We start from the raw sequence: 23,179 nt of genomic DNA, 5'->3' as shown, positions 1-23,179 counted from the left end.
TCGCATCTGCCTGGCAGTTACCTTCCAGAACTGACAAAACACATCCAATCCGATGTGTATGCTACCCTAACATCCTATGTAAATTATTCATTACTCATGATGAAACAAAAAAAATCCTTCCATGAAATTGGGCATATTCAGAGTGACAGCTTTTTTTTCATTTTGGTCATGTTTTTGTGGCTGAAAGTTTGAGACGACTTTATACAGCATGCTCTACAGCCACAAGGACTTCTTTAAAATTTCAAATATACACAAAAGTAAAGTGTACAGTGAACGCCATATACCATCATCCTCGATTCAACACTTTTCAAGTTCGTATCTAGAAATGTAATTTTTCTTAAGTGTAAAGGTCCGTGGGTCCAACGAAAGTTGTTTCCATTGTTTCGTATCTTACTGCTCGGGCAAAACCGGGACGGGAGGGGAAGGACGCACCTTGCGGCTCTGGACACGTGGTGGGCGGGTAAGAGCGTCCGTAGGTGGAGTGATGACCATCCGGGTTCACCAGCCACCTCCGCGCAGAGCCTTGCAGCGCGTGCGGACACCCCAGGCATCCGCTTCATAGACCGCATTTTCACCCTCCCACGCGGGGGCCAGGGCTCAGAGGGCACTGCCGGCTGGAGACGCCGGTGGGGCTCGGTAGGTGACACACGTAGGCGCCTGGGAGGGCCGAGGGGAGAGGAACTGGCGGTTTGGGGCCTAGGCGCCATCTGGCTCCCGTGGTACTCCCGGCTTCGCGCTGCTTGCGGAGAGGCCCCAACTAACCCCCCCGTAAGCACACCTTTTTGTATCGTTTCCTTTTTAAAGACGTTTGATGCCCCCAGTGAAGAAAAGCCAACAACAGCAAAGCCTGATGGAGCCCATGCAGCCCGGGAAGCCCAGCGAGTGGGAGATGGAGGGCCGCAAGCACGAGAGGCCCGACAGCCTCCTGGCGCCCGCGCAGTTCTGTGCAGCCGAGCAGGACGTGAAGGCGCTCGCCGGGCCCCTGCAGGCCATCCCCGAGATGGACTTCGAGCCCTCGCCCGCCGAGCCGCTGGGCAACGTGGAGCGCTCCCTGCGCGCCCCGGCCGANCCGGCCGCCGCCGCCGCCGCCGCCGCCGCAGCCCGCGGCGCGCCCAGGACCTTCTTCCCCCAACAGAGGTCCCAAAGCGAAAAGCAGACCTATTTGGAAGTAAGGAGGGTAAAGTAAAACCGAACCCAGACCCACAGCGCCGGCAGCCCCCGGGCCTAGATCTCCAGGGAGCGGCGTGGGCTCCCCTAGCGTGGAGGGGAAAGCGGGCTGGCCAGAGGGGGAGCGGAGGCCGTCGAGGGAGAGCCCAGATCCGAGGTTTGCCCCTCAGATGCCCCCGGAGGCGCCCGTTCTGCGGTGCCAGGGCAGGAGGACGTGTCCTGCATGTGTATGTATGACGGCAAAGAGCCAGCAGGAAAGACGGACCGTTAGACACCCTTACACCGCCCCCGCCCTCTCCCAGAGTTCGAGGTGTTCTCTGCCTTGCTGCTTAAGCTGGGGCACTTCACAGTTGCACTTCACTTTCAAAGCCCTGCACACAAGTCCCAGGTTCGTGTCTCCCTCTGCCTGCCAGGCGCACCTTCTTGTTGAGGTGTTCAAAACGCTGAACACGGTGCGCCAGCCCGCTCCGCTCCCCGACAGACACGCACTGGCCTTGTTCGTAGCTTGGGAGGAGGCGGGTCGCTCCGTCTCCCTGTGGACTCCCTGCAAAGTCAGCAGCAAAGCGAAGTTTATTTCTGCTTGCTCTCCTTGTGCCCGGAAAAGGGTGTTACACTGCTTTGCAGACTCCGCTTCGGGACGGGGACCGCACAATAGTCAAGGAGGCATTGACTCACAAGTACTTTCTTTGGCGTCCATGCCACTGGACTAATGTCCATGTCCATTAGTATTTTGAGGTCTAACCTTGCTGTCTTGCAAGCCTTGGGACTTTTAAAGAGGTGTTTAAATACTTATCCATGAAAGGTCTGGTAGTTCCTGGGCAAACACCTAATTTCTCTGCATGTGATTGGAACAACGCAGTTTCTGATTAAGCAGACAGTAGCAGGATAGCTTTGACCCCTGCCACCATCCTTTCTGTTCAACATCACTTTAGAAGTGGTGGTTAGAGTTTACAGGGAAGCTCTGTATTGGTACATCTTGAAAACGATATAGTCCAGGACTAAGTTTACTTGCAATAAGTATCACTTGTATCAAGTTCTGGGGATCCCTTGCCTAGGCTAGAGGGGTGTTTTTCCAGGAGTAAGGGTCCTCTACACCACCTATTCTCATTTCCACGGGAGTGGGGACAGAGTGAGGATCACTGACTCCTTACATTCATTCTTCAGCAGACACTGAGCACCTGCCTTCCAATGGGCTATGTGCTAAGTGCTGAGGGTTCAGAAATGAATGGCACCTAATCTGTGCCCTCCAGGACCACTAGCTTATTGCAGGGAAGAAACACATAACCATAATAAACTATGGGAACACCGAGGAGGGGTATATAAACCCTCCTGGGGTGCTGATGGTCAGAGAGGGCCTCCTGGATAAGTTGAATGCCTGAATTCAGTTTTAAAAGCCGCCTAGATGACGAGTGAGATAGGGAAATATGAACAAGACTCGTGAGTCTTTTTTTAAAATAGCAGGGTGATGCTTTTCCTCTTGAATACTGTGCCAGCTGGGAGTGGTGGACATCAGGCCAGAGGAACAGGAAGGGACTGGGCATGAAGAGCCTTGGAGCTTATAGCCGATCTGGACTCCAGGAATCCAAGTCTGACTGGTTCCTGCAGAGGGACCTTCCTATGCTCAGCTAAAATTGCTGGGATTCCCCCAGGGGCCCCAGATGTTTTTCTGGCTCTGATTTTCAACTCTGAGCATTACAAAATTCTGTTAGGCAAAATTTCTTAGACAACTCAATCTTGGAGTACGTGTCGAAGTTTCAAAGTTCATTAACAGGGGAAGTAGATAGGAAATAATGCCAATACAAAGTGACTGGGGATGGGCAGAGATTTACATACAGAACCTTCTAACTAGTATAGTCTAAGCTTATTTTTATTTCACATGTTCGTAGAAGTACCTTTTATCCCCCTACTTATTAAGTGAAAAAATGGGAGTTCAACAATTGACAGGGTAAAAAAAAAAAAAAACATTAATCAGAGATAACAAGTAATATATCTGAGAAGCAAATAATGAGTGAAACATTTGTGGTTGTTCATCAGGCATACCAGATAATACTAAACAATATATCAGGGACTACTAATCAGACATACTAGACAGCAAGTTTCATCCCTTAACAGTGTCAGGGCATGAGTCAAGTCAGTTCAGAAAGTGACACTAAGGAGTTATCAAATAGAAGTCAATTAAAAGAGGCCTTTTCTCTTGCAGTTATCAGTAAATTTTTCAAGCATGTGAGTTTTTCACACAGTTCACCTTTTTCCATTTTTGGACAGAATTTTTCTTTCTAAAAAATCAGAAATGGATCGTTGGGAATCCCAGAGAGAGGTAGAATGCAAAGTCCAAGTGGATAGAGGTGGTGTGTGCGTGAGGGTCTATGTGTGTGCATGTGTCTATGGGTGGGGATGTATATGCGTGTGTGTATGTGGGCACACATCTGTATGTTTAAATATGTGTATGTGTGTGCATGTGAGTGTGAGTGCTTTTGAAGTGGAAGTGAGATGGGGTTTTAGTTGCAAAAGATGATCCCTTCAAAAGCCCCATCTTGAAAGCTGTCGGCTCTTACCTGCGGAGATGTGTAAAGCTCCTACTGTTACATCTCCTTAAGTATACTCTGTGTATCTTCCACCCCTGCCCTGCAGAACCAGCCAAACCCTGTGTCTCTGAGTCAGGAAAGAAAGCAACGTGCTTTAGTGCCAGGAGCACCTGACTGGGTGTCAGGAGATCTGGGTTCTAGTTCCAGATTTGCTGCCAAATAGCTCTGTGCTTTTGGACAATTCACTTGGCATCTCTATGCCTCCAGTTTTCTCATCTGTAAAAATAAGCCAGTACATACCTTACTTAACTCACAGGGTTGTTGCAGGGTCAGGCCAAATAAGATAAAGTATGTGAGTTTGCTTTTGTAAAGTCTGGAATGCTATGCAAATGCAAGATATTATCAAGATAATGATTGCATAGAGAGATTTTCCTTAGACTTAATATAGGCAGTTCCTAAATAGTCCCTAAAAGCCCTGCCCCAGACCTACTGAATCAGAGTCTGCATTATAGCAAGATTCCCAGGTGACTCATATAAACGTCAAGTACAGGTGGGCAGGAGCATAACTTAAACCACTGATTTTTAAAATCTAATGTGCATAAGGGTTACCTAGACCTAACTCCAGAGTTTCCAATTCAGAAAGTCTGGGTTGGGGCTCAGGGATCTACATTTTATATTTTATTTTATTTTTAAGTTTATTTATTTATTTTGAGAGAGAGAAACAGAGAGAGACATGGGGGAGGGGCAGAGAGAGAGGGGGAGAGAGAGATTTCCAAGCAAGGTCTGCAGTCATCGTGCAGCCCTTAGCAGGGCTTGATCTCACGAACCATGAGATCATGACCTGAGCAGAAATCCAGAGTCTGAAGCTTGACTGCTTAACCCACTGAGCCGTCCAGGTACCCTTGGGACCTGCATTGTAAATAGAAGCTCCAGGGGATTCTGTTGCTCCAGGACCACACTTTGAAAAATGCTGCAGCAAGCCATTAAGATGTTGCTCTCCATAGTTTAGTTATGACTATTAGAGTCACAGAGAATCTATAGATCTGCTACTACAACCCCAAGTTAAGTTCTCAAAGTCAAACACATGTTTCCTGAAAAAAAAAAATCATCCCTAGGTTTCACTTCACTGTCAACAAGCAATCACATATCCAATTCATGAAAGTTTTGGGGCGGTGTTTGCTTTGACCTCTTGGGTTCTCAGTTCAAAATTAAGCAGCTATTTTTGGTTGCTTTCATTTCAGTCACCCTCTATTTTATTTAGCATATCTCACATTTATTTTTATTTATTTATTTAAAAAATTTTAATGTTTATTTTTGAGAGAGAGAGGGGGAGAGACAGCATGAGCAGGGGAGGGGCAGAGGGAGAGGGAGACACAGAATCTGAAACAGTCTCCAGGCTCTGAGCTGTCCGCACAGAGCCCGATGCAAGGCCTGAACTCACAGAACACAAGATTATGACCTGAGCTGAAGTCAGACACTTAACGGACTGAGCCAGTCAGGTGCCCCTTGCACATCTCACATTTAAAAAGAAACTGGAAAGTTCACAGGAGATAGAGCCTTCTTTTTAATTTATTTTTAGTTTACACTCCAAATACCATGGATTCAGAATTATAAAAATCGTATGAAAAGTGTATTTTCAGGTTGGAAATGTGTGGCGTGCACATAGACACACTTGCACGTACATGCCCATATATACATAGTCGCCATTTCTAAACAGATCTGACCTCTCAAAGCCTCCTTCCCTCGTTTATGTCTCAAATGGGGAGTTAGGAACATGAGTTTAAAACTACATTACAATCAAGAAACTTTGTGGAAAGAGAAACATATGCAGAGATGTGAGGGGACCACTATTTGTTTTCCGGCAGAATAGTATTGGTGCCAGAAGAAGTTATTCTCCATAGTCTAGATACTTGCTAACTTCCTTTATGTCCTCATCTTTATTGTTATACCATAATCCTACTCTAAGACTGTTTGCCTTGATACATACAAATTACTTCTGCACTCAGCAGAAAATTGTCCTCTTTTTAACTTCTGATTTTTTTAAAAGTTTATTTATTTACTTAGAGTGAGAGAGAGTAGGCACGAGTGTGCAAGCAGGAAACGGGAAGGGAGAGAGAGAGGGAGAGGGAAAATCCCAAGCAGGCTCTATGCTCAGCGAAGAGCCTGACGGGGCTCCATCTCACGACTGTGAGATCATGACCTGAGCCTAAATCAAGAGTCGGACAATTAACCGACTGAGCCACCCAGGTGCCCCTCAGCTTCTGATTTCTTAATTAGCCTAGGTTTGCTTTAGTTTGAATAGGGTTCTCACCATTAGTGTTTTGGGGTGGGAGAGGAGAGTGGCAAAGGTAAAAAAAATTGTCCCAGTCAGGATACTACTAGCTTTAGAAAAGAGTGAATAAACCCGCCTCTTTTGTGTTTGCAGGAGATGCATTTAGAAGACACCACCAGATTCTGTCCAAAGGAAGAAAGAGAAAGCGAACAGACCTCTTTCAGCGATCAAAACCCCAGGCAAGACCAGAAAGGGGGCTTTCGCAGCTCCTTCCGCAAGCTCTTTAAAAAGAAGTGAGTAGCCCTTAGACGAGACAGCATCGTAACTCCTTTCCCTTTGGGTTAAGTCTTCAGGTTTTAACAGTAATAAGTTTCAAGTAGCCTGGTTTCGCACAACTGCTTCAAGCTCAGTGCCTGCAGCGAGTAGCCATGACTCCTGCCAGGTCAAGATGTTTCTCATTGTAATCTCCTAGAGCAAAAGCAAACTCAGCCCTGTCCTCTGCCTCTTCTACCTTCTAGCTCTACTTCCTTGTTCCCAAAGTTATGTGTCTGAGAAGAGTAAGCAGAGGAGGCCCCCGGGGTAATGAACTGGTGACAGTGAGATCCCTTTTAAACTGGGAGGCGTGGGATTCACTGTTGGAGTTGGGCGTAATGGGAGATTCCATCTGAATCTCCTCACTTGTGGAAGGTTTTCCAGGGATCTCAGCACTTCTGCCTGTAGGAGTCATAGTTGTCCTGGATGCTAGTACATGTTTATTGGGACTTTTGCTAGTGTTTTCCCTAGCAGAAATTACAGAAGGAATTTGGGTTGGGCCCTAGTTAAAAAATCACTTTAATGGAGTTTCCATACTCCATAGGAGGCAAAAACAAGACATTTCCCTTCTGTGGTCCTTCTAAGATTCTAAGTCCTTGTTGTATGAAATCACCTACCAGGCATTTTGGCCAGCACTTACCACCACTGTCTTACAGACTGGGAGACAGTGGTCAAATCCCAGCATGAGATGTAAGGAAGAGAGATCTGAGCATTTAGCCTTTGACCTTAGAGGGAATCTCCGGTCCAGCCATTCTCTGCCTGAGAGACTACTGTCTCTGTCCCTACTGGGCCTCAGGCTACCCCCCTCCCTTAGGGATCCTTTACCCTTACTTAGTTTCTCTTGGTAGAGGTGGTTCTTGCAGTCAGTTTTAAACAGTTAGTGGATGGGAAAGTGTATTGCTGCCTTTGGAGAGTTGCTGATAGATGAGGAAGCCCAGGGAAATCACTTTCTCCTTGAGGGTAGAAGTTACTGGCTGAATTAGATAATGGTCTGGATGGAAGAGTTGAGGACAGACCTGGAGTAAGGACTTTTTTTTGATGGTTTGTTTAATTTTTCTCCTGTGGGGAGGGTGGTACTGAGATTAGTGGATCTCTGCTTGAGGATCCCTGCCTCTTTTTACTGGAACAATGAGAAAGCGATGCAATTAGACACAGCTAAGTTCTGCTGAGGTAGCCCTGTGCATGCCTATTGCTAGATCCCCTTTATGCAGAGGGTGAGGAGTTCAGACTTGTCCCTGTCTTTAGGTTCATAGACTTAGATTTTTCTTGGCCCAGTGCCTGTTTCTGTCATGTTTGGCCAGGTTGGAGAGACTAGAAAGGAGGCAACCCTCCAGCTTGACCTTGGGATTTGGGCCCCTAAATCCTTCTAAGGACCCCTAACACAGGCACTGCTTGAGCCTATTTCTTTCTTTCTTTTTTTTTTTTAACCACAATAGTCCCAAAACAAGCAGCCACTTTTTTGCCACTGCCATTTATAATGAGTGGGTACTGTCTGTTGGAAAGCAATGTGCCATGGATTCGCCAGGGGTTCCTCTGCAAATTTCCATTTTTCAGAGAGATGTTAGACAATGCTCTGCCAGTACTTGAGGCAGAGGGAGTAGACTTGCCCTCCATGTATCCAGGGGACTGAACTAGGAGAACTGGGTAAGCGGTGCCTGGGTCTGGAGCTGGCTACCTCATGAGGGTGTGGGTTCTCCTGAGTAGAAGCTAAATGGCCCTCCTCAGGGATGCTAATGGAAGGGATTCCTCCACTAAGTGGGAGATTGCCCAAGATAAGCCCCTGAGTCCTTCCTAGTGCTGAGATTTGCTTTGTTGGCTTTGTTTTAGATCAATCTGAGTAATCACATCTTTTTAACACCTGGAACAAGAAATTAATATGGCGTTGGGACCTATAATTTTAAAGACTCACCATGTGGAAGACCTGATTTTATCTTTCTGTAGCCCCCCACCTCCCTTGGCACAATGCTGAGGACTAGCTCTGGACTCTCCAAATTTATGTTGGTCAATTGCTTTCTCTCTTCTTGTACCTTTTGGGGATCCTTCTTAGAGGGTTAAATGGACCCCGTTAGTCTTCTCATCCTTTCTCATAGATAGTCTCTCCAGCATCAATCACAATGCTGCCACCAATCGTGCTGCTGCCTCTGTACTTACAATCTGAAGTGTTACCTGAATGGAAGTAAAGGGAGGGGTACCACACAGAGAGCTCTTCCCTCCAGCAGGCTTTCCTGGCTTTGAACATCTGGGGCAGGACTGTGAGCACCACGAGGTGATACTTGCTTCTCGTTTGTGTCCACAGTGCCCCAGTGGGCGCTTTGGGACTCTGCACAGGATAGAGAAGCAGCTTGAGTACCTTCTCCTGAGTGTTCTCAAGGAAGAACCATGGGGAAGCTTGCTTCATTATGCTAAGGTAGAGAGGAAGGGCAAGAAGGTCCCGGTGTAGCACAGAAATTCAGATGAGAACACACCATTCTTCTCAGGAGTTAAGCATTCTTTCTTATATGCATGTACTGTGTGAGATGTTGTGTAGGACTCGCGAATGCCACAGTCTCAGCTGCTATTGAGGAGCTTGCACTCCGAAGTCAGACGTGTGGACAGGTACAGGGAGGAACCAGAAAGAGACATTTAGCTCATTCTCCTCCTATGCGCTGGGAGGTCAGGCTGGCAGCAAGCCCTGTGACTTTAAGAAGTGGTTAATCCCGGGTCCTTGGAACCGTGCCAGAGTCTGGCCTCAGAGGTCCAGAATGGACTAGTGCCAGAAAAGCCGCCTGTGTCACATCTGGGGCTCACTGCCACAGCCCCCTGGAGGCTCAGTCCTGTCTACACTGACACACTTTTTGTATCCATAGGGGCTTGTTTGGCTGGTGGCCCCACACACCCAGAATGCTGCTTCGGGATGAAGCTAGGCATGGAGCCAGATGCAACAGAAAGCCTGAGAAAGGGTTCTCTTCCCTCTGAGGCTGGGAGGGCCGAATGAATGCTCACAGCCACAAGGATTCAGAAGGGAGAGTCAAGTTGACATCATTAAAAAAAAATTCTGAAAAATGCCCAAGATATTTGGGGAAAAGAATGATGCTCTGATTGTTTCTATCTCAGGCACATTTGTCCTGGGTAGATACCAGGTCACATGTCCCTGAAAGCTGCCCAGAATTGATCAGCATAAAGACTACACAGCTAAAGCTTGAAAATGTTAAGTGACTTTAAAAATTTTAAATGAGGATCCTTAGAAGCCGAGAGCAGACCTAATGTGATAGGCTGATGCTGCACTGAATCCTTATTTCCCTGCCTCTGATCAAGGAGTAAGGCAAACTGTCCCATTCTAGAAGGCTGTACACTGGGGCTGGCAAAGGCTTCTCTCTAGACTATTCTGAAGTGGAGGCAAATGCTACTTTATATATAAATCTTGCACTTACTTTAATAGGTATTCTTGGTTGGAGGTGTGGCATGGAGGAAGGGGATTATATAAGACAATTTAGGGGTAGATGCTCTCTTTATTGTCAAATTTGGGACAGTGGAAGAAGTGGAATATGGCTTCCAAATGATTAATTCTCCTTTCTTACCCATTCTCTTCCTTTTTAACACTTTATAACTTACATACCTCAGTGTCTCCTTCTTAGTCATCACCCTCCCTGCACCAATCACATCAAAATCTATTAATCACGTGCACACACACACACGCACACACAAATACTTCTACAGTGCCCATTGAATTGAACATCAGTGAATCCTCTTGGTGTCTTATCAGTTGTTTTTGTATATGCCCAGCCTGGACAGTGGACAAGACCATGTCATAGAAGGCAGGCCTACTAAAGAATTAACTGATAATTTTACCCTGACCTTCTTCTTTACCTCCTCAAAGCCTATCTCAAGCCCTTCTCCTGTTCTTACCCACTGTGGGGTTCTCTCTGATTTCCCATTTCATTTCCCTACATAACTTCAAAATTGAAGGAGGTGATGAAAGGCATAACATTTTAGATTACTTAAAACCTCATTACAAATTTTTCTTAATACATCATTTGAAATCAATCACTAAGTTAAGGGTCTTCAGTGTACTAGGTTCTCTCCAGCACAAAAGAGGTTAAAAGAAATAGTTCTAGCCCATTAGAAGCTTACAGTTCAAATGTAAGGGTAACCTAGCTGAAGGTTTAGTACCTAGAGCAGAGTAAGCACTCAACAGACATATAGTAAATGAATGCTCCTATTGTTACCCTGTTGATTACTAGGGCTGACTGGTTTAGCTGACAGGATGGTGTTGCCTTGCTCCATTACTTTTCCATGTGCTCCTGAAGCTTTCACAGTAAACAATCTTTCCAATCAGAAAACTAGCCCTTCTTAGGTCAGAGGGTTCCAAGGCAGTGGATTCTACCGCTCCTCCCTTTCCCAGCCCCAGACGAACTTTCAAGGCTTATTTGTAGCAAGTCTATGCTTGTACAACGTACCCAGCTTGTTATTTTCTTTGTGTCTGGGCTGAGTGGAAGGGAACTTAGCAACGAGTTGTTCTCTTTCCATCAAACACTTGGATGGCTCTGTTTCTGAATGTACTGACAGCCATTGTACCCTTATCCAGCAAGTGTCTGCCTGCCTGTCCCTTTAGTGTCTGCTCAGATCTGCCCTGCGTTCAACCAGTATGGCCCCAGGAGCTCAAAAGTCTTTTTTGTTTTATAGACAAAGGGAATAAAAGCAAATACACTGGTCCTTTCTCCTAGATTCTGTAGGTTATTTCCCAGTTATTTAGGTATACGTTACGTCAAAGCCTCATAGCACACATTTGGAAGAGTCCAAGTGGCCACATTCCATGTAAGCATGTAAAGAGATCTGTTACAATTATCTTTACAAGGATAAAAATAAGCTTATAGTTCTGGCTACAGTAGAATGCTGGATTTTGAAGAGGATTAGCAAGTTAGCCATTAGTTAATTCATAGTTAATACCGAGAAATGCACACACCTGGAGACACAGAGAAGGCAGTTTGTGAGAAGAGCGGTTAAAAAAAAAATACTAAGCTGAGTTTGTGGACTCTGAAAACTAGACAGGGCGATTTTGGCATTTGTTTCAGAAATGGGAACGCAACTGGTGAAGATTTCTGTGGTCCTTGGGGCTGGTGGTGACATCAAAGCTTTCCCATTTCCAGGTAAACACTAAACAGTTGCATGTTGGAACCATCAAAGTGTGACGTATTGGGTTTTGGAGAGATCAGATGTAGCTAAGAGGGGAAATGTGAGGTAAAGATTTTAAGTTTTGACTAATGACTTTCTGATGAGAAACTGCCATGTGGGGGAACATTCAGAAGAAACCAGCCAGATTCAAATCTGGCTTCCTACTTCCCACTCCCAAAACTGTAGGCATTCCTAGCCTTCTGGATAAAAAAAGATATGGGGAAGGAATAAAATGGTCAAATAATATATCCTCCTAACATTTTGGGCACAACTGTACTAATCAGGGATGATTTGAACTGGAAGTAGGTGGGAGTTCTGAGTTGAGAGAAGGCGTGGAGTTTTAGGGGCGGGCATGTGGAGGCTATTTCCAGGGGGCTTCTGAAAAGGAAAAGACTTTCACCCCAGCCAGATGTAATCTTATCTGATGAGTATCAAGATGGACTGGTGGTGAGAGAAAAAATAGTTTTTCCTCCATGCCCTGGGATGTAGTGGGATGGTGCTTCTTCCTGACTGGAAGTAGAAAACATGGTGGACAGCTCTGGCTTCATCTGTGATGCCAAGTGTCAGGGTGAAGAGTGAAAAAATCCAGTCAGTCATCAGATTTTTAGACATCAGGATTTTAGTCTTTGTGTGGATCCAGCTGCTTTCTTTGAATAATGTAAAGGGATGTTTGAATTCTGCCCAATTAATTCAGTAACTGACAGTCATAATTAACTTATCTAACAACAACAGTGAGGACTTGTAACATACCTATGATAGTGAAAGAAATTGTCTTTCTTTTGTGGATAGTAGAAGCATGGCTGATTCTGCCTCAGCATATGGAGAACTTGTTCAGTTGTATAGGAGCTTTGGACAAAGAACTTCATGTCTAATGTCACTTCCATACATCCTGCATGAGGTCTTTTGATAACTGGTTCTCAGTCAGTGGGCTAGTTTTACCCATTCTAGCTCTGAGTTTAAGCTAGACAAAGGGCCCCAGCCTAGAGGTTATTTCCAGAAAGCCTCCTCCCTCCAGGGACTTCTGACATGAACAAACTGGAGAAGGTGCAGAGCTGGGATGGAGTACCCAACTGGCTTAACCAAGATAAAGGAAGAATGCACCTCGACTGGGGACTCTATTGGACTGATTTGAGTTGTTGACTATTAATTGGGCTTGGTCTCCTTTGGGGTGGTTGAGATTATAGAATCTCCTCAATTTGACTACTGTACTAATTTCTGCATTCTACCAAATGTAGCATATGTGTGTGGTTGGCTTCAATAAATCTTTCATTTAAAAATGAAAACAAGCAACAGCAAGAGTTTGTAATGTAATGCCCAAATTCAATGATGGCCCTTGTTAGATAACCTTGGTTGAGAACAATGAATTCCATCCATTTTAATTTAAGGGCCTTGGTAATTTGTAGTAGTTACTCGGTTGAATCAAAAATAGGATTTCCTAAATTTTCTGAGCCTTTACTTCCCTTTTACAGTGTTGTCACACAATATCTTACACTAACATACACAGTTGTCACAATTATCTCCATAAAGCATTAGAAATTCTCTTTATGTTCTTTGCAAATCTTAGTTACACATGTCCTGAGTCATGAAATTCAGGGGAAGTAAAAATTATTCCAGATCTAAGAGGCAACTGTTTTACAAATGCAAAACAATTTGGATAGATAAAATATCTGAAAACAATTAAAACCAAATCAACCTGTACTTTATCTGTGTGCTGAGATTTTAGGTCCAGTGGATCAGAATACAGGGAAAAAACTAATGAGAATCCCTCAATGGATCCTTCACCCACCAAACAAGATTTCTTCAGAAACCGACTTGCTCTTGCAAATGACCTTGACCAAGGAACAGCTGTGTAAAACATACTTAAAGTTGTATTGTCAAGTGGTAAAAAGCTTGTATATATCTGTGTAGGAATATATATATACATATATATATNTTACATATGAAAATAAACATACAAGACATTTGAAGAGATGAAGATTAGCCTGTGGTTGAGAGCTGGCTTTTTGAACTTAAGCACTTGGGAAAAGGGAAATGAAGACTTTTCACAGCATTATAGAAACACAATAAATTTGGAGGAAAATAAATGTTTGTAAGAACAAAAACATCCAACTTGAAGTCATTCCCCTTAGTATAAAATTGAGTGTGTAACATGGATGTGAACTTTATGCTTCCTACGCATTTACATTACTAACTCACCATAGTGTTCCTAGGCTAATATACACCATGTTAGGGGCCGGTTCTGTCTTGCCATATGTCTTCCAAAACTCCCAAAGCAATACGTAACATCCCTTAAGGCAAAGGATCAGTTAAGAGTTGTATTTTACATGTTGCCAATCTGAGTTGTGGAAATTTGGTGCTTACACCATGATATAGAAAGTTCAAAGCTTATAGACACACTGATTTCTAAACGGGAAGAGAACCAGAAGAGCAGTAGATCTCTCTGTGGTTATGAGAATCAGTGTAGAGAACAGTGATTCTCTTGAAACTGGGAGGCCAAAGAAACATTTTCCCTTGTGTGGGTTGTGCTGCTGATGGGAATAGTCCAGAGTCTATGTGTCATTGAGTTCTCAGGATTCAGAGACCTGTTAGTGATCCTGAGTGTTACATACACTCATGAACAGATGGGTTAGGGGAAAAACACTTATTTAGTTATATCCTCTTTTTAAAGACTTTCTTCAGTCTGGAAAGAAGGTGGCAACAACATCAGTGCTTTAATGGCTCATGCACAGCAGGTCAGAATGAAAACTTAGGGTTGGCGAGACCTTGTTCTGTTTTCCAGAAGTAAGCTGCAAAATAACAACAAAAAAACACAAAAAAACTCAAAACAGAGTTCTTAACAGCTCAGACAGAGGAATCACTGCAGTGAGGCTTGCCTGGCTACAGGGTAATACAATGTGCTGTTTCCCCATGGGTATGTCCAGGATGGTCCGCAGCCTTGACCTGCCCCTAACACAAGAATAATAGAAAAGAATTAGGGTTAAACAATTTGTCTCTCTTCCAAGGCAGTTATCTGTAATGAATTAGAGGCATTTGGTTACTGCTCATTCAAAATCTTGGTACTCAAACTGACTTCTTTAGAGGCTTTTCCTCTAGCAATGGGCAGCCTGATAAAATAGGGGAGGTTTTACTTGTGTCACACATTTTCTACAAGTCTGATGATTAATTAGGAACTCATCCATTCACCTTTAAACAATAGGTGGTCTGGAATGCCTACAGGATTGCTGTCAAGTTTTGGGAGTTTCCAGTATTTAAGTTTAAGTCAAGCTTTTCTTTTCCTGAAATTAATGAACTCCTTTGAAGTTAGATTTATTTCTATTTCGTAAGCCAGAGAAGTTTTGGGGGCAGTGTCTGAAAGCACAATGCAGAACTGACTGGATATGGAAAGTGAACTACAAGTCAACAGTCTTTTAAGTAAAATGTAAAAAACAGTAAGTTTCTTTCCCCTTTAGTAATGTTTATCATAAAAATGATCAATTACTTGGGAAGGTTTCAAAAACATCACACACACCCCAGATTTTTGTTTTGATAACATCCTTTGAAAAAATCTTGAAAAATCTGTAGCACAACTCAGTTTCATTATATTTTATGAAACTAGCACGTAACTAGCAGTAATTAGTGCTGCTACTCCCCCGGTCTTCTTCACCCGGTATCTGGATTTTTCCAGTAGCTTTCTAGCTGCCCCCATATTAATGCACTAATATTCCCAAATGCTGCATTGGGTGGAACTCTCTGAATATTCTTATTTGTGTACAAATTCTGAACTCCTCGCCTTGACATTCAAGGGTGTCTGTTTGTCCAGCATGGGGTCAAGTCTTCTCTTTGGCTGTTGTCTCCAGCTTTGCCCGCCTGCAGGACTCCTGGCCCTCAGCTAAGCTGGGCTTCTCCTGCCCCCTGGCAAGCCATGGCCCCTTGCGTTGTGCCTCTCCCATGGCCTCCTTCCCCCCTGCCAGTGTTCAAGGCTCAGCCCAAGTCCCTCATCTTTTCTCCGGTGTCGTAACTTGTCTGTCTTCTGATTCTTTTGTCTTGTCTTCCCAACAAGTATGTTGAGTCTCCTCAAGGGCAGGAACTATGAAATATCTTTTAAAATTCCTTTCTACCTCTAGAACAGTACTCAGTCAGCTGCAAAGAATAGTTTCTGCTCATCATTTGACAAAGAGCTTCAGGGTTGTCCCTTTACCTTCCCACCTTTCTTTCTTTCCTTTTTTTTTTTTTTAAAAGAAAATACCAATCACAAGTGAAGTAAAATACAGTTGTCTTCTAGAGCAGTAAAAGGCACTACTATCCTTTTCATAGCATTTAGCATTCACAGACATCTTTCCACGAAAGAAAGAAAGAAAGAAAGAAAGAAAGAAAGAAAGAAAGAAAGAAGAAAGAAAGGAAGGAAGGAAGGGAAGGAAGGAAAAGAAGAAGGAAGGGAAGGAAGGAAGAAAAAAAGAAAAAAGAGAAAGAGAAAGAAAGAAGGAAGGAAGAAAGTAAGTTCGTTACTCTTTTCTGTGTTGTCCTGGCTCACTTCATAATCTTTCCACATAGTACTGTAATTTGACAGCAGAGATAGGGTCTTAAATGATGTTTCTTAATGACATTTAATGTAATGTTGCATTAAAGATGAAGTCAGGGTGGGAAAGAGGTTTGCAGTTCCTCCATCTGTGAGCTCCGGTCCCATGGAGAAGCACAGTTTACATAGGAGACCACGACTCTGGAAGTGTCTGGGTCCCTGAGCAGAAAGCAGCACCCCACCAAAAGCTAAGATGGATATTTTGGCACAGGGTGGGAGGGCCAGCAGGTCCCTTCTGTAGCCAGATGTGGTCTGTATACAAAGCCAAGCAGGAATTTGCCCTACTTTACTGACTCTCTAAAACTGGAACCTTGGAGAACCAGGAATCTGTGGACCAGCGCTCCAAGGTTCTCTGTTTCACCCTATGACAAATAGTTGAAGCCCATCTGGGGCTTGCCATTAACATGTTTCTTGCTTGCTCAGGGAAAGCCCTTTGAACAGTGCTTTCTATAGCACCTCATGTCTTGTTTACTTACCTTCTTCAAGTCTTTACTAACATGTTATTTTCTCCATGAAGGAACTTGTAAAAACTCAGATTCCTGGGAACTAGTTCAGTTCCACTTTATTGGAATAAATTTGGGAGTGGGGCCCAGGCATCTGCATTTTAAGTGCAGGTGATTCTTCGGCCCACTGAAATTGTATAGCCATTACCTCTTAGACCAATGAATTGGATGATCTAGTATGTAGTCAGCACTCAGATCTATCCATAGATGGAAGTTTAGGACGGAATAGAGAATTGATTATACTTACCTTGAGATACAGAAAGCTGGTAGAGTACAGTGAATCTTTCTGGAATTTTCTTACATTCATCTGTGATCTTTACTATCACATACAGTAAAATTTTGATTAAAATATACATATATACAGGATTAGTGTTCTCTGTAGTAAATTGGTAAAATTGATTGTATGTTCCAGATAATCGCATGCACTTAGAAAATGGTAAAATGAATGTCTTATGTTAAGTTGTGTAATAAAATTAGATACAGTTTTCAGACTAATCTTTCTCTTGAAACATCACCATTAATAATTTTCTTCCTGAGCCTAAAACAGTAATGCTTTTGGGACACTTTGGGTTCTCATATCCTGAAAGTTGATTTAACTTAAAAATGTGAATGTAGTGTTCTCAGCTTCTGGGCATCGTGGTATTCATGGAATGGAGGCCAGTGAGTCTCACTCACATGGTGGGAAGAGGGTCAGGGAAAAAGAAGAGGAGATACACTTCTTCAAACAGGGAAATTAGTTAAAAAAAAAAAAAGTTGAGAAAATTGATGGAAACCTATATATTTTAAGGGAAAAAAATAGAAATTGATGTGTGACACTAGACCTAAATTTAAGCATATATATATAAGATTATAGGATATGATTTAGACAGTGCTGAAGATGTTTCTGGAGGCTGTCAGACATGCAAAATAGTCAAGATTTTTCTACCCAAATAACCTGTTTTCCAAAACTTGTTGTTTTCAAAGAGCTTATGCATGATCTTGGTAAATCATCTAAACTTGTGTTTCTTATCTATAAAATAGATTTTTCCCCCCTTCTTCCCTCATTTCCATCAGAGGTAGTAGCATTAAATGCTCTTAATTCTTAGCAGGAAAACGGAGCATGTTGTGTTCTCTCCTCATGACTGTAAAGCTGTTCCTCTGAGACAGTGGGATCTACTGTAAAGGGCTGTCGCTCGATCCTTGTGTTTCCGTGTAAGTGGGTTGCCTCCGTTTAGCACTAGGTCACATCCCTTGTCGTCATTATCACATTTTCCTCTGGGGGCATACTAGCATACAGTCATGCTCTTATTTCTCCCAGTTTTTAAGCAAAAGATATCTCTCTCGACTGTTCCAGTATACCTTTATAGTAAAACTTGGAGGAGGAAACTCCAATTCTCACCTTTTATCATTAAACTCCCTGGGCTCACACCTCTCCCCTGCACTGGTCGTGTCCAGATCATCACTGACTTTCACCTTGCTGAATGAGTGCTCCACTCCCCCTATCAGATAGTATTTGACATGCTTACCACCTCCTCCTTCTGAAATAATTAACTAGGCACAACATCCTCTTGGCTCCCATTTCTCCCTCTCTTGTTAGAGTGTCCCAGGGCTTTCCTTAGATCTCTTCTTTCTCCAGTCTGTACATCTTTGGTGGTGATCTTATCCAGTCAGCTAGCTTTAAAATATGATCTCTATGAAAGTGACTCCCAATTTTATATCCTTGGCCCAGACTGTTTCCCAGATTTCAGAGTCACATCTCCCACTGCCTCCTGGCACCCCTCTGATGTCTGACATATTTATTGAACTTCTTGTGTCCTAGCCTCTGCTTCAACTGTTCCTTTCCCACCTCAGTTAATGGGACCTTTGTGTTTCTAGTTGTTCAGGCTAAAGACCTTAAAGTCATCCTTGACAATTCTATTTCTTAAGCCCTACGTTCAGGCTCTCAGCAAACTGGCTGTCTTCCAAACCTATCCAGACTCTGACCAACTTCCCACCATCTCCACTGCTGTCACCTTGACCAAGCTGCCTTCTACTGGGCTAGTCTCCCTACTCTCACTCTTCACCCCTAATTATTCATAGCAGCCAGAGTGATCCCCTGCTCAAATGCTCTATAGGCTCTATTTCTTTCTAATGGAAGCCAACGTCATTACAAGTGATCTGGACTCCATTAAACCTCTGATGGCGTCTCGTATTCTGGCTACATTCATTTCTCTCCAGGTACAAGTAACGCCACTACATGTACCAAGTATGCTCCTGCCTCTAGGCTTTGAACTGGTATTTCCCTGTGACTTGGCATATTCCTTCCTCAGACACTTACATGTCTCCTTCCTTCACCCCCTTCTTTACTTAAACGCTGTCTTCTCCATGAGCTGACTCTAATCATCCCATTTATATGTCACCACCCTGTCCCCTACATTCCCAGTCATGTTGTCCTATTTTTGGTTGTTCATAGCTGCTACAACATTCTAATGGATAATATGCTACTTCTTACTATTGTCTACATTTCCTCGCTAGATAACTAATCTCATGATGATAGAGATTTTTGTTTGTTTTGTTCAATGCTATATTCCTAACATCAGAAGTGTACCTGGAATAGTAAATATTTTTGAATAGTCAGATGGGCCCTATCAAATGTTTATAATATAGTCACTCAAAACCAATTTAAGTGATAGTAAACATCAAAGGAATCTGGATACTAAAGAATCAAGTTATGGGGACTTCAGGATGAAATCTCTTCTTCTTAAAAGATACTAAAAGCAGGCAGACTTTGAAAACATATCCCTTATAGCCTAAGTTACCTTTATTAAGCACCTATTCTGTGAAAGGCCTTGGATTTTATACAGATCACTTTTAAGCCTCACAGGAGTCCCCAGTAAATCTATTAACCTCATGTGTTGATGAACAGAGACTCAGATTATTTAAGTAACTTCTCCAAAGTTATATATCTAGTAAATAATGGAACCAGAATGTGAACACAGATGTGTGATTCCAAAGCAACTGCTTTGTACTTTACCACAGTGATTCTTTTCTAGATGAGTCATGAAGGGGAGAGAAAATAGCTTCTAAAAAAGGACTGCAGTTTTTTGTTTTATTTGTTTTATTTTTTTTCCTGCCTCTAATGAGACTCAAGAGTCTTAAAATGTGCATAAGAGTTTTAAAAATGTTTATTTTTGAGAGAGAGAGAGAGAGAGAGAGAGAGAGCACTTGTGCAAGCAGGGGAGGGGCAGGGAGAGGGAGACAGAGGATCTGAAGTGGGTTCTGTGCTGACAGCAGAGAGCCCAATGTGGGGCTTGAACTCATGAACTGTGAGATCATGACTTGAGCCAGAGGTGGACACTCAACCAACTGAGCCACCCAGGCGCCCTGTATAAGATGTTTTGGAATTCTGCTCTGTCAGAGCTCTCCTTGCCTCTGGAAGCCATGTATGTCTTTAGCCCAGTTGTGGGCTAGAGACTTAAGTGCCCTGAATCTGTGATGAGCTGACATGACTAAATGAAGTAAAAGCAAACCACCTGGTTAAAATTCACAAGTGACATTTCAAGAGCAAATTCAGAACCAGGTTGATTAACATCAGTATTAATGTTATTTTCTGACTAATATCAATATTAATGTTATTTTCCCATAGATCTTAAATTGATTACCTAGAATATACTCAATAATACTTGGATTTCAGTGGCCTGTAAATGGAATTAGTACAAATTAATGATTGTGTGTCTTTAAACCACACACAATCAAGTATATATATTTTGGCTGTTTCTAAAAGCAGTCCTCCAAATGGTGGGAATCAAAGTTGAGCCAATTGCCTTAGTCACTAACTGCCAATGTGACTGACATTGGCTGAGTCATCTCACTGCTCCAGGCCTCACCTGCCTCAAATTTTAAATAAGGGTATTAGATCTCTAAGTTTTTCATCAATTTTTTAAAAAGTTTATTTGTTTTTGGGGTACCTGGGTGGCTCAGTTGGTTGGGTGTCTGCTCTTGGCTCAGGTCATGATCTCATGGTTTGTGAGTTCAAGCCCCGCACTGGGCTCTGTGCTGACAGCTCAGAGCCTGAAGCCTGCTTTGGATACTGTCTCCCTCTCTCTCTGCCCCATCCCCTGCATTTAAATTAATATTTTAAAATGTTAGTTTTTAAACATTAAAACAATTTTAGTTTGTATTAGAGAGAGAGAGAGAGAGAGAGAGAGAAGAGGTGGGGCAGAGAGAGAGAGGAAGAGAGAATTCCAAGCAGGCTCCACACTGTCAGCACAGAGTCCAATGTAGGTCTCCAACTCATGAACCGTGAGATCATGACCTGAGCTGAAGTCGGACACTTAACCGACTAAGCCACCCAGGTGCCCCCAATTTTATTTAAAGTTTATTTATTTTTGAGACAGAGAAAGGAAGAGAGAGAATCCCAGGCAGGCTCCACACTCCATGCAGAGCCCAATGTGGGGATCAATCCCATGGCTGTGAAATCATGACCTGAGCCGAAATCAAGAGTCAGACACTTAATTGAGCCACCCGGGCACCCCAGTTTTTCATCAGTTTTTACATTCTATAGTTCACCATGAATGACCTCACATTTAATAAAAAGTCTTGACAGTGTAGAATTCTTTACAATGTATAACCATAAACCCTATCTTTTTATGCCAAGCCTAGAAAGAGTTGCTAAATGTCAGGCTGCCACATTCCAACAGGTCTCAGTAAAACTTGCCTGTCAAGGAATTGGGAGATCTTAAAACTTTGATGGAATACAAATGCCTCACTCAGCCCTTTGAAACTTCATCCAGGTGATACTGAAGGTCACTAATTTTCATCCCAAGGGCCTCCCACTCACTATCGTCAGAGGGCTTGATACAGAAGGAAATACTTAACTTTTTATATATAGAACAAGATACAGGAAAAAGGGTCTCTAAATCAAGACTATGATAAAGAACAAACTATTTGTACGTGGAAAGCACAAACTAAAATGCGAATCACGACTGCTATTGAAAAGAGTGCTTTCTAAAATAAATACAAAAATAATACACTTGTGGACTAGGTAAGGCATTTTTATTATTTTTCAGTTTTATCTTAGTAATGCCAGAAAAATAACAGCCATTATTTTCACTTTAAATGCAAACCAAATACTGCTGCACGCAGAGTACAAAGATTACCTACGAACATGGTCAGGTACAAAGGCCATATTAGATGTATATAGACTGCACTTTGTTTTTACATCAGAGTAAGACTGACAGAGCAATTTTTTTTTGACAATTATTTTAGCAAATACCGTGCTACTAAACAAAGGCAAATACACACACACATATATATTTATATATATATATACACGAACACGTTTCAACTAAAGTTATACATGTCACTTTGACAAAGGCTTCTTCTCTGGTGAGTTTCACCAGATATTTGCACCCCAAGGTCCCCTGCCCTGATCCCGCCCCCAAATGCTGACTTGATCTGAAGAAAAAAATTAGAGATGTTCTTAATTAAAGGCACATTTGGCAGCTACTGAAAGTGGCATGCATCTGGCACAGGTGCGCTCCCCTAAAGCCACACACGTGACTCCCTCCTATGCGTCTTGTTTCTCTGAGTGGTAGTCCAATGTGATCCACCTTTAGCTAACTTGCTTTATAATTTTGCAGCAATTGGCTACTTAATGCACTATTTTCATTAAAGGCAAAAGGGAAATTTGCTCACAGTCGACAGAAAATGCACTTTACGGTGTCAAAAATGGAAAATAAGGCATGAAACTTAGAAAACAAGTTACAAGTGCTTTTGTTTAGATTTATTGTATAGACTTCATGCTTCTTAACTAGAGCTCAAAATATTTCATTGGCTCATGTATAAGGGATTATGATTTTAAGTTAGTAATGAGATGCTTCAAAAGAGAAATATTGAATAAATAAACTAAGTCATCACTTTCCCTTATAAATAATTCTACGGCAGAATTCTTTCGGCCAAACCAATTTTAACCTTGTGGTGTGTATTTTACTGGTAAAGATTAATGTGCAGCAGCACCTACACTTGGCCGACAGTCATACAATATAGGCTAAAAGAACAAGTGAACCTACCCAGAGCAGCAGAATACCAAGAAATACATGGCTAAATTTGTTTCCTTCTAAATCTGGAGGAAATAAAAGGTTTTTCTTTGATATGTACAACACTAACAAATTGAGAACTTCTCCCTCTATTTCCATTGTTTTGCTGAGCCACTTAAAACTGAATTTAAAGACAAAGGATGAAATACATGACTAAAGTAAGCTAAACTTGAGAATTAAGATCACAATCACAGATAGCAGGTTTTGGTTTGTGTAACTCTCAACGTAGGAGAAAACTCATTAAGGAAGAATTTAGAACCATAACATAGCCTCCAACTGAAATAGTACTTGTCCACTAGGCTGTTGTGTTGACTGTAGTATCACTTGCATGGCAGGAGCTTTCCCAAGTTCAGATCCATTAGAACATTCTTGAGAGGTTAGAGTGTAGTAACCTACTAAACACATACTCTGATACCCAACAACCTTTAATGAAGAAAACTTTTAATGTTTGTATACTTCCTGATAATTTGTACTCTTGAAATGCATTAGAAGTACAGTATTAACTATTAGAAGTGCATTATTTACTGGCTGGGAACAGTAAATAATCTTTCAATAAACTTAGAAACAGATCTGTTCCTGTTTTAAAAAGTGCTCAGACGTGACAAGCCTCCTTTTGTACTGTTCTTGGTTAATAGCCC

At 42.6% G+C, this 23,179-nt stretch overlaps 1 protein-coding gene across 1 annotated transcript in view; it reads left to right on the top strand.

Annotated features, from left to right (window-relative positions):
- Positions 1 to 13,355, top strand: part of ARHGEF33 (Rho guanine nucleotide exchange factor 33) — a 47,164-nt gene extending 33,809 nt beyond the window's left edge. Inside the window, exons 15-17 of the mRNA XM_077764242.1 lie at positions 805 to 1,177; positions 6,118 to 6,257; positions 13,151 to 13,355. Of these exons, the coding sequence (XP_077620368.1) occupies positions 805 to 1,177; positions 6,118 to 6,257; positions 13,151 to 13,280 (643 nt within the window). The 3' untranslated portion in view covers positions 13,281 to 13,355. The remainder of the gene's footprint in view (positions 1 to 804; positions 1,178 to 6,117; positions 6,258 to 13,150) is intronic.
- The last annotated feature ends 9,824 nt before the right edge of the window (positions 13,356 to 23,179 follow it).

Source organism: Crocuta crocuta, unplaced genomic scaffold, assembly GCF_008692635.1.
Source record: "Crocuta crocuta isolate KB4526 unplaced genomic scaffold, BGI_CrCroc_1.0 scaffold164, whole genome shotgun sequence".
Classification (NCBI taxonomy): Eukaryota; Metazoa; Chordata; class Mammalia; order Carnivora; family Hyaenidae; genus Crocuta; species Crocuta crocuta.
Note: the sequence above shows the minus strand (reverse complement) of the source record. Positions and strands in the feature narration are given on the sequence as shown.